This window comes from Euprymna scolopes, chromosome 5 (genome assembly GCF_053919585.1).
Source record: "Euprymna scolopes isolate OS-2025 chromosome 5, ASM5391958v1, whole genome shotgun sequence".
NCBI classification, from domain to species: domain Eukaryota; kingdom Metazoa; phylum Mollusca; class Cephalopoda; order Sepiida; family Sepiolidae; genus Euprymna; species Euprymna scolopes.
In genome coordinates this window covers 82,797,542-82,811,201 of record NC_136486.1, presented here as the reverse complement: position 1 = coordinate 82,811,201, position 13,660 = coordinate 82,797,542, and the positions used below count along the sequence as shown (strand labels likewise).

At 31.8% G+C, this 13,660-nt stretch overlaps 1 protein-coding gene across 1 annotated transcript in view; it reads right to left on the bottom strand.

Moving 5' to 3' along the window:
- Nucleotides 1-13,660, bottom strand: part of LOC145276893 (ras GTPase-activating-like protein IQGAP1) — a 274,771-nt gene that overhangs the window by 59,004 nt on the left and 202,107 nt on the right. Inside the window, exon 26 of the mRNA XM_080128329.1 lies at nucleotides 2,829-3,127. Coding sequence (XP_079984455.1) covers nucleotides 2,829-3,127 — 299 coding nt within the window. The remainder of the gene's footprint in view (nucleotides 1-2,828; nucleotides 3,128-13,660) is intronic.

Sequence of the window (13,660 nt, the reverse complement as noted above, 5' to 3'; positions counted from 1 at the left end):
TTCAGTTTTCACAGTATATCAATATATATTTTGGGTCATTAACTCATTAACTCATAGCTTGGAGTGGACATAAATTATGGCTCCAAACAATAGTATTAGTATAGGTGAACAATAAATCAACAAAGATTTTAACTTGGCAAATAACAGTTGCATTCTTGCCTGTATTAAATAATAAAAGCGTTTAAATTATTAAAAGACAGCGAATGTTTGGAAATCCCCACCAAGGATGGATTTTGTTAGACATTCTGAGAGTATAACATTTTTAGAATATATTAATAGGTTAATAAAAGTTCAATATGCAAAAAAATATATAAAATAGCATTATAGCAAAAAAAAAAAAAAAAAAATCACTTAACATTTAAATATTTTCTTTATACTGAACAGATTAAAATAACACATTAAACAATCGATGTGAAAAGTTTCCATTAAAAGTCATAGAACTTCATGTATAAGATGAATCATAGCAACATTTTTAAAAACTATCATTTTTTATTTTAAAAACATTAAAAAGGTGTATAAATACAATTGCGAAAATGGAATTCATGTGAGTGAAAAAGCAATCTTAAAATCAAGTAAATTTACACAAACAAATCAGTTAAATATTGTATATTAAATATCTGTTATTAATTGGAACTAAAACGATTACAAGACATAAATTATCAAAAGCGTAAGAAATGTTGAATCGTTTGCTTAAAAGAATATTCTCATATGAAATACGGTTTTCTATTTTTTTTTTTTTAATGTTTTGTAAAAATCAAATCTACATGTAGAGCGATTTAAAAGGCTGTTTAAAATAAAAAAAATAAAAAACAATCTAAGGGAAATGTAATAGAAAAATCTAACAACGTGAATTTTCTAAACCATTTAAGTGAGTGAAATATAAAGCCCCAAAACCAATGAGTGCAAAAGACTCAACAACAGATAGGGATGGATATTAAACGGAACAGAAACATTTAAAAAGATGTAAAACAAGGAATCTTATCATACATGCAATACAGCGTGCTTGTATTTATTTGGGTTGTACGATAAATGTGCAAAAAAATGTGTTTTTACTTACATTCTCCTAAGATAGATAAAACAAGGCAAAAAAAACGATTAATGCTAAAGTTGAATATAAGCAAAGCAAATCAAAAGAGAAAATTTTTTCGTTTAATCTTGAAGGCATTTCAAAATTGTATTTTCTAACAAACAGAATTTAGTCAAACAAATATTCATACTTTCATAATCTATTATACTTAAATCACTCAGAAATTGAACATTTAAGAAATCATGGCAAATATTGTTAAATGAATGAGTTAACATCAAAATAAAAGAAAATGGAGGGAAAAAGTAATTATGAAGAAATGGAGTAGAAAGAAAATAGAAAATGGAAAATAGGGAGACAGGAAAATGAATGAGAGGGAACATAGGGTAGGGGGACAGAGGGAGTAAGAAAGGAAATGGAAATAGAAGGAAAAGAAACAGGTGTCAGATTTTATAAAAATTTGAATTGAAAATGCTAACATGAAAATTCTCCTAAAACTAACAAAAAATTTACATTAATGTTTTCATGTTGAAATGTAACATTACGAAAAAGCGAAACTAAATCATAATTAAGATTTTACCAATGAACATTTTAAGTGAAATTTTTTTTAAGTTTACAAACATTTAAAACAAGATGGAAAAATAGAAGAGTCAAGTGAAAACAAAGGGTTTATTTTTTTTTTTAAAAAGATTGTTTTTGTATTTGTTAACAAGTTTTTCTTCTTAAATATGCATAACTTCATTGACCAATGTAATAGTAACTACCAATAAGCCATATTGCCAAATGATAAAGTTCCCTAATTTAAATATATCCTAGCAGATCATATAATAGAATACTTGTATTCTTAGACAAGTGATTTTTTTTCCAAGAAAATTCAGATTTCACTAATTTAAAAAATATTTAGGATGTTGGGTTTCAAAAATAAATATTCCTAAAACATTTGTTAGTCATCAAAGACACACTGACAGGAAATTTCATAATTTTTTGTTCAGTAGCTTTGAAGGGATACAGCATCCAGGAGGCAAAGTCCTGGTAAATTTTTTATTAAAAGTAATAATGAAAACTTATAACAGGATACACTGTATAGCAATGTTTTACACTTACACCAAGGAAAAGAATATCAATAATTTCTTTTTGTTCATCAATGTAAACCTTAAGAAAATACTTAAACTTCAACTTTGAATTATCTTTTTATTTACAATGTCCAAAATATTAGTGCCTGTCAGCTTTAATGAAATCACTATTATATTAGGAAAAAATTATACACCTGATGAAGATATAATTTTATTATTCTTCATCAGTAATAACAAGATTTAGCGACTGGGAAATTTAATTAAGACAACTCATAATCATCGGAATGCAATAAACATTTAAGCATTGAAGATATGAAGGGTTAGCTCCATGATTGAATAAAAAGGTTGTTGACGTTTTATAAAACTAATATACATTGACTATCTTGTCCTAGTGACCATATAAACACATAACTAGAAACAGATAAAATAGAAATGTAGTAATAAAATTTTTTAGTGACAAATAGAAAATTCTGTGGTTGAAATTTGAAATTGGTAAGAAAGAAAAACGATTAAAGATGACTATAAAAGACCTAAAAACTGTAATCAGATCTTTGTTAACAACTGTACATTTATTTTCAATAAATTTTTGTCATTTTGTAGAAAGCATAGGATTGATTAAAATTCATCCATTTTTACATATGATAAAGTTTTAATTTTTATTACATATTAAAATAATAAAATAAAATTATAAAAAGACTATTTGATGTAAATATTTTGAAGTTGATACTTACGTAATTTCTTCTTCTAAAGCAGTTTTGAATAGGCGGAGCAGAAGAAATTCCTCTCTTGCATTTGAGCCATAGTTGAATAAAGAAAAAATCACAGATTCCATAAATTTTGTTGTTTTACTTTGGGGCATTTCAAAGATCAACTTGGCCAAATAGGCTGGGTTGGTTTGTAACAAATAGAATAAATGCTGATAAGCATCTAACTTCTCTCGGCTCTCCCTACTCAAGGCTTTTAATCCTCGGGCCATTGCAGCTGAACGCTCAGTGTGCTTCTTCAACTTACGATTATGAGACACAACATCCTAAAAGAATTAAAACAAAAAAACTCATTAAGTCACTTCATAAATTACCCAAATCAATTGTTATGAGAATGATATGCCCCATAATCTTTTCATATATGAAATTGATTGTAAACTGATCTGCCCATTTTCCCTTTTTAGGACAGTTAAATAAAAAAATAAAGATAAATTCTGTGCATTTTTTTCTTTAGTGGGAGGGGTTCATGCTGAAAACCTATTAATCCTAGATATTCATTCGCCTGAATGACAGAAATGGGGAACCTGTAAGAGGAAGCAGCAATGATCGCTCTGTGAGGAAAGGAAGAAAGGTAATAAGACAAGTAAAACAATCTACCGTGAAGGTTGGTTGGTTGTTTTTGTTTTACGGCATATCAACCTTTATCAGGTTATTTAATGCCGAATCTAGTTATTTTGAGGAACGATTTTTAATGGAGTATATTTTTTTTTTAAAGTCAGATTCTATTTAACCCATAGTTGGAACCCTAACAGGTACTACCACTCCGAGTCAGAGTGGACCTGGGAGCAATGCCAATTAAAGGGTGGCGCCACACTCCCCAAAGCCCGCAAGGTGGGGGCCTTACCATCGGATATAGTTTTAGGTCATATTCAGGACCGTTGTACAAAGGGTTCTTTTAAAAAATTTTTTAAGATATGAGAGTATCGTGTGGGGATTGTTTTTATCAAATAACTCTTTAATATTTATTTCTTTGTAGAATAGATTTCTTACGGCTACAAAATCAGTACATTCAGTTAATATGTGTTTGATTGTGAGTGGTGTTTGACAAGGTATACAGATGGGTTGGCTTTCTTTTTTTAGGAGATATGAATGGATTAAGTGAGTATTGCCTATTTTTATTCTTGTTAGTTTGATTTCTTTTCTGTTTAGTTTCGTATTTTGTTCTTGGTTTTTTATTTTTGGCATGATTTCGTGAAGTTTATTGTTAGGGTGTTCATTCCAGTAGCTTTGCCATTTCTGTTGTATATGCGTTGATACGTCTTTTTAGATCTATGTATGGAATTTTAAAATTTGCATCGATTGGGAGATTTAAGGCGTTTTTTGCTGCAGAATCTGCTAATTCATTACCTTTAATACCGGAATAGGTCGGTATCCAACAGAAAATGATTTCTTTTTTACTATTCTGTTCAGTTAATTTTTTGAGTAATTTTGCGATTAGGGGGTTGTTCATCTTTTTATTTTTAACCGCTTTTAGAGTAGATTGGGAGTCTGAAAGGATTATAAATTTTTTTTTTTTTTTTTTGTTATTGGAGGCGATTTTGAGAGCTAGGATTAGAGCATGTATTTCAGCACTGATGATTGAGGTTTCTTTTGGGAGGTTTGATTGTTTTTTTGATTGATTTATTGAGTATTGCTGCACTGGCTGTTGCATTATTTTGTTTAGACCCATCTGTATAGATACATGTGTGGTCTAGATACTTTTTGATTTTATCGAGATCATCATAAGTTATTGGATGAGTATGTTTTTCATATTTACTTAAACTTAGGTCAATGTTATGGGATACGATTTTCCAGGGAAGGGTTTTGAGTAGGACAGTTTCGTGAATTTTAGTTATGGGTAGACTTGCTTCTTTGGAAATCGATTTTATTCTAAGTCCAAAGGTTTTGATTGCATTTTCTTTTTTGTCGAAAAGGTGTTTACGGTTTGGATTTAAAGTGCTATTGTGTGCTGTGTTTGTGGGGTTGGCTGTAAGTTTTGTGTAGTATTTTAGACCACGGTTTTGATTTCTGAGCATTGGAGGAGTTTTATGTGCTTCTGCATACAGGCTTTCTACAGGGGAGGTTGGAAATGCTCCTAGTGCTAGTCTTAGTCCTGAGTGACATATTGTGTTGAGGGTTTTTAGATATAACTTTCTGGTGGATTGATATATGAAGCTAACATAATCTATTTTTGATCTAATTAATGCTCTATATAGTTTGAGTAGTGTGTTCTTGTCAGCTCCCCAATCTGTATGGGCAATGACTCGTAGAAGTTGTAATGCTTTATTACATTTGGTTTTGATGTGATTGATGTGTGGAATGAAATTTAGTTTTTTGTCAAAAATGATTCCCAGGTGCTTGTGTTCATTTACGAATGGAATTTTTTCGCCTTCAATCTGTAAGGTTGGGTCAGGGTGGAGTTTGCGTTGGTTACAGAAATGGATGCATTTTGTTTTAGTTTTGGAGAATTTGAAACTATTTTTTGTTGCCCATTTATTAATTTTATTTATGTTATGTTGTAGTTTTCTTTCAATAGTGGGAGTGTATTTAGATCTGTAGCTGATTGAGCAGTCATCTACATATAAGGAGCTATGTATATCAGGAGAGAGTTCTTTTATAATGTTATTGATTTTTATGTTAAAGATAGTTGTTGATAATATGCTGCCTTGAGGCACTCCTTCTTGATTTTGTGGGTCTGATAAAGTTGAGTTTATGCGAACTTGGAAAGATCTGTCTGTTAGGAAGGTTTTTATGAATTCAGGTAATGTGCCTCTTAGTCCGATGTTGTGGAGATCTTTTATGATACCGTGTTTCCAGGTAGTTTCATATGCTTTCTCAAGATCAAAAAAAAAAACAGATGTACGTGTTTCTTATTGATAAAAGCTTCTCTGATATAATTTTCGAGGTTAGTGATGTGGTCTATACATCCTCGATTTTTTTGGTATCCACACTGGACTTCAGAAATTATTTTATTGTCATCTAGATACCATATAAGATGGTAGTTAATCATTCTTTCGAACGTTTTGCATAGGCAGCTTGTGAGAGCTATTGGTCTGTAGTTTTCTGGCTTTGATGTATCTTTTCCCAGTTTGGGTATTGGTATTATTGTTGCATTTTTCCATGAAGTTGGGAAATCTTTTGTTTCCCATATTTAATATAAATTTTGAGAAAGAGTTTTAATGATTCTGGTGGAATTTCTTTAAGGAAGCTGTAGTGCACTTCATCTGGTCCTACAGCTGAGTTATAGGATTTTTCTATGGCGGTTTCTACTTCATTGAGGGAGAAGATTTCATTGTAAGGCTCTTGGTTTTTGAAGTTAAAGTTTATTTTGTACTTTTCTTCATGTTTCTTAAGTATTTGGAATTGTCTATTGTAGTGTTTTGATGATGAGTTTCCGGCAAAGGTTTTAGCTAGTGTGTTAGCAATATCTTTTTTATCAGTTATTTTCTGTTTATTTGTGAGAAGCTGTTTGATTGGATTCGGATTATATTTTCCAGTTATTTTCCTAATCATTTCCCAGTTTTGGGTTTAGTGGTGATGTTGATTTTGTTGACAAATTGTTGCCAGCAGAATCTTTTGCATTCTTTAATTGTTTTTCGAGTTTTAGCTCTTTGGTGTTTGTATTCTATTAAGTTGTTCATTGTGGGTTGTTTTTTAAATTTTCTTAAGGCTGCCTTTCTCTGTCTAATGGCCGTTTTACATTTTGGATTGAACCATGGTTTGTTTTTTTTTTCCAGGAGGAGAATTTTTGGGTATGCATTTTTTGGCTATTGTTATGAGTACTTCCGTGAATTCTTCTATTGTTTGGATTTGATGTTCTGTTAGTTTTAGTGAACAAAGTTCTTTAAATTCGGCCCAGTTGGCTTTGTTTGTGTTCCACCTGGGTATGTGGTTTTGGATGGAGATACTGTAATTGATTATAATAGGGAAGTGATCACTTCCACAGAGTTCTTTGTAAGTGCTCCATGTATAATCCAAGAAGCTTGATGGATCACACATAGTAAGATCAATGGCACTAGTTGATCTGTTTGTTGGATTTAAGTATGTGGGATTTTTTTGATTGAGAAGGCACAAGTTATTTTTGTTAATTAATTGTTCAATTTTGTTTCCTTTTGAGTTTGTGACTTCGCATCCCCATAACGTACTGTGGCAGTTAAAGTCTCCTAGGAGAATGAATGGTGAAGGTAGTTGTTTTATTAAATTTTCTAGTTCATTTTCATTTATTGATTCATGAGGAGGGAGGTATATTGAGCAGATTGTTTTGTATAATGTGACTTGAGTTGTAATTGCTTGGAGATTTGTTTGGACCGAAAAATTGCTTTGAGGTATGTTCCTTACAAGAATTGAGGTGCCTCCATTAGCACGAAGGCCTGTGTTATGGAAATAGTTCATAGTTTGGTGTTTTGAAATGGTTATTGTTTTGTAGGAAGGTTTCTTGTAAGCAAACAATGGCTGGGTTGAAGAGTGAGATAAGTATAAGAAGTTCATTATAATTAGATCTTATTCCACGACAATTCCATTGGATAATTTGTTGTGTTTTATTTCTATCCATGAGGCTATTTAGTTTTCCTCTATTTCCATCTCTTTAGAAGTAGAGGGTTTATCTTTTGTTGGAGTTTGTGTCTTTGGGGAAGTGTTTTGCTGGGTTTTTCTTTTTTTTTTTTGTTTGGATCTGGACGTCAATCTGGATTTTGCTTGAGATGTTGCCGTTTTGGCTTCTTGTTCATTTTTTCCCTCTTCATTACTTGTGTTTGGTTTCTTTTTTTTTATCTAGGGTGTTTTCGGTTTCCATTTTTTCTGGAATTTGGAATCTATTTTGAGTGTCTATTGTTTGGTTTTCTTCTTTTCTGGAACGTTCTTTATTTGCTGTTTTATCATTGCTTATGTTTTTATTAATTTCTGGTGGTTGTTTTGTTGGTTTCTGTAATAATTTTTTTAATGGTTCTGTTGTGGATGGAATATTATTTTCTTTGTTTGGATTTGTTATTTCTATTTTGTTTCCCAGATTTGAGTATTTTTCTTTTAGGCTATTTTGAAATTCTGGCCATTCTTTAATATTTAATGTAATCAGTTTGTTTATCAGCTCCCTATATTGATCATGTATTTCATTATGTTGGTATGGTTTAGTTGTCTTTTTTGTTGTTTCAGCATATGTGTTGTCTTTCATGTACGTCTCAACTATTTTTTTGGCTTCTGGAAAGGTTGTGTTTTTTTTTTATACTTTACTTCTATAATTTCCCTTTCTATTTTATGTTTTGCATATTTTAGAGCAGACCGGTTGATCTTCTTTGCAGTTTGCGCATTTCACCTCATTTATGCATTTTTCTTCGGTGTGGTCAGGCTCTTTGTTGCCGCATTTTCCACATATTTTTATTCCTTTACAGGCTTCTCTATGATGTCCATATTTTTGGCAATGGAAACATCTTAATGGGGCTGGGATATATTGGTCTACTTTTACATTTAAGTAGCCAATTTTTATTTCCTTAGGTATTATTGATTTGTTAAACGTTAATATATATATGTTGGTTGTTATTTTATTGTTTCTTTTTATGTTTATGCGGATGTGGTTGATTACTCCTTGTTTTTCTAATTCGGCTTTTATTTCTTCTTCAGTTGCCAGCGATAGTTCATAACTTCGAATTACTCCTTTCGAAGTGTTTAGTGTTTTACTTGTACTCATGGAAGTTCTTCATTTTGAGTAGAGATTGAGCATCTCTAAGATTGGTTATCTCAACTAGTAGATTTCCATCTTTTGTTTTTTTGATCATTTTTGGTTTACTTTTTGTGGATAATGTTTTTTCTATTAGGACAGGTGATAAATTTCCAATTTTTTTATTTTCGATTAATTCAATAACCAAGAATCATGGGAAGTTTCCTTTGTCTATGGTTGGAGCGGTTTTTCTAGTTTTGAATTTTTGTTCTTCATCTGAGCTTGAGAGATCAGAGTCGGAGGAATGGTTTCTTTTAAGGGTTTTGAGGGGGATGCTTTTGTTTTTATCATCCATGGATTTTGGGATTTATTTTTCATCAACCACGCTCCCTACCCACCTCAGAGTCCAAAATTGGGGCATAGTAAGGGGGAAACCCATTCGCCTTGACCATGTCGGGGCTATGTGGAGGATATACTCTTTTGGTAAGGAGTTCTCAAGCACTATATTTTCTGTTCAATATGTCCTCAAAAATACATTTACTCAGATGGAGTGTTGAGTTCTGGTCTTTCCAATTGATTGACCCTTGCCACCGTCTTCTAGCACTTACTTGGTTTGTCTATTTTTTATAGTGGGGGAATAAATAAAAAAAAAAAAAAATTTTTTTAAAGATGGGAGTACCTTTAAGTTTCGTTCTTTGTTGTGATAGTTGGTACTTTGGGTGTAAGTGCTAGGGCTTGGCGTGACTGGCCGATTGATCGGATCGGGCCTCTCCGACCACCCGTCTAGCCGAAGTAAGGTGTTGCAGTGCCTAGACTTTTATGCACCCAGGTCTAGGTTAGCTCAATCACCAGGATCACGTCCTAAGGCATTATAGGTAGCAACCCACGGCTAACTGGTTGCCCCATTGAGGGATTTTTACTCTCTGCAGAGGGGGCAGTCGGCTTATTCTAGTGTCCTACCAACAGGGCAAAAAAAAGGGGGGGCGGGGTTGGTAAGTAGGGAAGGAAAAGGAAAGGAGAGGGGAAGGGGGTGTTTTTGTTTTTGCAGAACATAGTTGTTTTACAAAAGAGAATAGAAAACAAAAACAGAAAATCGATGTAGGTGCATTTCGTCTCAGGAAGTCAATAGACAGCCTGATCTGGTAGCACCAGCTACCGTGAAGGAGGCATGAGAGAAATCAAAGGCAGCTCAAAAAATAATTGCGCATAGTGACAATTTGAACAAAGAGCTAATCAAGAAGGGTAACAGGCTTGAGAATTTAAACAGCAAATGAAATGCACTACCTAGAAGGCAATTTGTTCATGGCACTTAATTTTTTCCATTTTGTTGAGGCCAGGGCACTATGTAAAATGCCAGATATTCACCAATTATTTTAAAAACTGCAACGGAGAGATCTTTTTAACTGTCGCTTTAAGTGGAATTGTTTGGAAGATTAAACTCACTAATATGAGAGTTTGCTTTGTAACAGCCAGAATTTTATGATCACTATAAAGTAATTCTGAGAATAAATTTTAAAAATAAATGGAAGAATCATACAGGAGGATGCTTTAGTGGACGCATCCTCCTGTATCCATGTTGTATTGCAACGGATGGGTTTTCCTCCCCACACCTCCCATATATAGGGCTCCGAGGTGGGTGGGGACACCACCCTTAAAACCAACTCAAACAAATACATAATACTCTCAGACTCATTATCAGTTTAAATGTCACTAAAAACCAAAAACTTAAACAACCCCCAACTCATCAATCTCTGACAAAGAATTAATTTTATCTTCCAAAACAAACATTTTCTGCTGGATTTCCAGCCACATAAAACTCAAAAGGAAATGTAAAAGTTGACATAGCTGCAAAAAGATCACTAAAAATGAACACTAACAATATAAACGTACCCTATACTGATTACAGATCCCTAATCAACAAATGGCTAATTCTGTATCAAATCAAAAAGATTGGGAGGGTGGGGGGGGTACCATGCTGGACACGGATTTTCTTGCATTGCTAACCTTTTAACAGTGCCACCTAACCCATCACATGGTCCTTTCCCATGAGAATTAGCAAGAAAATGCCACTTTGCATCAATACCAAAATCAGATTTATGGTTGCAAATTTATGAAGTTTTTAAATTTTTTTTTATAATGTAAAACAGCCCTATCAGAGAAATATATAAATTTTTGGACATTAGAATCAAGAATTTCTTTTAATTTTTCTATAAACTTTCTTTGAAACAAATGGACAGCTACTACATCATGCTTGAGACAATCAGATATTATTACAAAATTAATATGCTCAATGTTAATTCTATTTCTATAGTAGCAGATGAATGGATGCAATGTAGCTTGATCTTTATTCCAGTGAAATCCTTGAGCTGCATCTTGCAAAATGAATAATTCTCAGAAAAATCTGCTTCATCAACCTTCAAAGAACCTTTTCTATTAGAAAAAAATTTTGATTATGCTTTGCCAATCAAATTATGTTTCTTCAATGTTTGAAGGCATGCATGGAAAGTTTCAATGAATTCATCTGTAGATTAGTTTGTAGAATGGTACCACTGTTTGTATTCTACATTTACATGAAAATATAACTTACATTTTTATAGTGGCTGACAAAATTTCAATCTTGTAGTCTGTATTTGTCGGTCTTGTCAATTTCAAGACAAACTCAACTGGCAAAATGGTTTCAATAATATTAATTTTTATCTTTTATTGCTTTTTATCTTCACCTATCCCCCTGCTATATATTTAGTACTTGTTTTAAAAAAAATAGTAAAAAGGCAGCAGCCTCAACTAGTAAACAGACAGTGGCTTCAAAAATCAAAGAAATGTTGTCACCAAACCATGTCTCACATAGGTGAGAAAATTTTCACTCAGTCATCTAATTTATTGAAAAACCAAAGTATTTTTTAATACCTTTTAGCACTTTCTTGTCAGATTTGTCAATGCTGAAGGACCAGACAGACACCAAAAATGTCATGTTTTATGGTTGTTTTTTCTTTTTTTTCACAAAAATAAATCCACATCATATTTTTGTTATTAGGCTTTATTTTTACAGGCAGCTTAAAAATAAATATTCCTCATTTTATCTTTTAGTACCAGCAATGGAAAAGTTTGACATGTTTTTGGAATCGGAAATTAGGCTAAAAAGTTTCTGATTCCGATACCCCAAAAAGTTTTGATTTTCCATATCTTGATTAATCGTCCCAACACTAATTATATCACTTTTTTTATATCAAAATCTGTGTTGCATTAAAAAAAACAAAAAAAAAAACAAAATTAGTTTCATCAACAGAAATTTTTTTATTGATTTTATGACCATGGTATTTAAGTAGTAAAATAGCTTTACAAAGATATCAAACTTGACCATATTGTGAAATATCAAAATGTTTTCATATGAAATAGCAGGTACTATGTTCCGCTATTTTGCATTTTTGCCCACTTCTATAAAATGCTTGTAGCAACAGTTCTAATGGAATGCCCATCATGTAATTTGGAATATATATGACACTAGCAGGACCCGTTAACCATTAAATTCTTGGTACTGTGTTATTTGTAATTAGTGCTTTCAGGTTAAATTCAACTTTCACATTTTTTTTTCTTTTTTTTAAATCGTAAGGTGGAAGAATATTTACAAAAGACCCTCCCCTCGCCAATGTAAAAATAATTACCCAAAATTGTACTTTGTCTTGTTCAATGCTTTTAATTATGAATTATAAAATGTAGCACATTTACTCAGTGTAAAACTTCATCTGGCATTATTTCTTTTTTTGGTAAATATGAAGAATCTTTCCACCCTCAAAAAATCCTTTAAAATTACCACTTTTAAAGTTTTTCTGGGGTCCTGAAAACAAAAATAACATGAAAATCTGGCATACAAGTAGTTTTCAAGATATGAATAAATGTTATTTTCTAAAAAGTGGAGTTCACTTTTCTATAATAATTTAACACAAAATGAGCACCCACTTTATGGCCACTTTTTTCGGGGGGGGGGGGGGGGGGTCAACATACTATGAACACAGTTTAATGTAAAATGAGCACCCACTTTTTTGTTTGGGGTTGGTGCATGTCAAGTCGATTATTAGTGCCTCTTAGACCCCCCCCCCCCCGCTTCAAAGTTGGGTGCTCAATTTACGGTAAATTGTGTCCATTTTATGCCCCACCTCCAAATAAAAGATGGTCATAAAGTGGGTGCTCATTTTACGCTAAATTATTATATACAAGTGATCCCCTACTTTTGTTTAAACTAACAGTATTTGTGAAAATACTTGTTTTCCTGAATTTTAAATGTTATTTTTGTTTTCAACACCACCGAAAATCTTTTTTTGAAAGTAACATTTCTTCATATATGTTAAACTACTTGTATGCCAGAATTTCAAATGGGATTTTTGTTTTCAGCACCTCGATAAACATATCAGTCGTAATTTTACAGGATTGGTCGAAGGTGGAAAGAATCCTCATATTTACCCCTTCTTTTTCTTTTTTTATTTGTTAAATAATGTGATCAAGTTAAATTTTAATTTAATGACATCCTCACATGCGTAATAAACGAATGATGTAATTTTATTCATGTATAGTTTGTGTATATAAACAAACATGGAAACATAAATTGAATCGGAAACTCGAAAACCAAATGAAACAAAATATTATCCCATGTGTCCCTAGAAATACTATTGCAGGATCTTTATTAATAAAATTTAAATTAATTGTTAACCACATCTTAACATGTGAAATAATAGTGTGACTTAATTTTAGCCAGTTATAGTGTGTGAAGCAGTTATAATATAAACAAACATAAAAACTAAAAAAATTAAATCGGCAACGCAAAAACAAAATGGGACAAAATGTTTTTCTCAAGCGTCCCTAATAACTGTTTAGTACAAACTAATTAGTCTTGTTATCTTTATTACTAAAATAAAATATTAATAATTTTTTTGTCACTGTAAATGAAATAAATATAAACAGCAATGAAAATATAAAACTTCTATTTCCGTTAAAATAGCACAACAAATAAGCAATAAAACAAGTAATGATTCATAGTGATAAGGATGGTATTAATTAAAATGTAGTGCAATTTTTTTTTTTTTTTCGAGATTAAGTTTGTAATTGAGGTATTTAATATGTAATGATTCTACTCAGGGAAGCCATGTTTGTGTTAATCTCTGTAGCATTCTTTTTT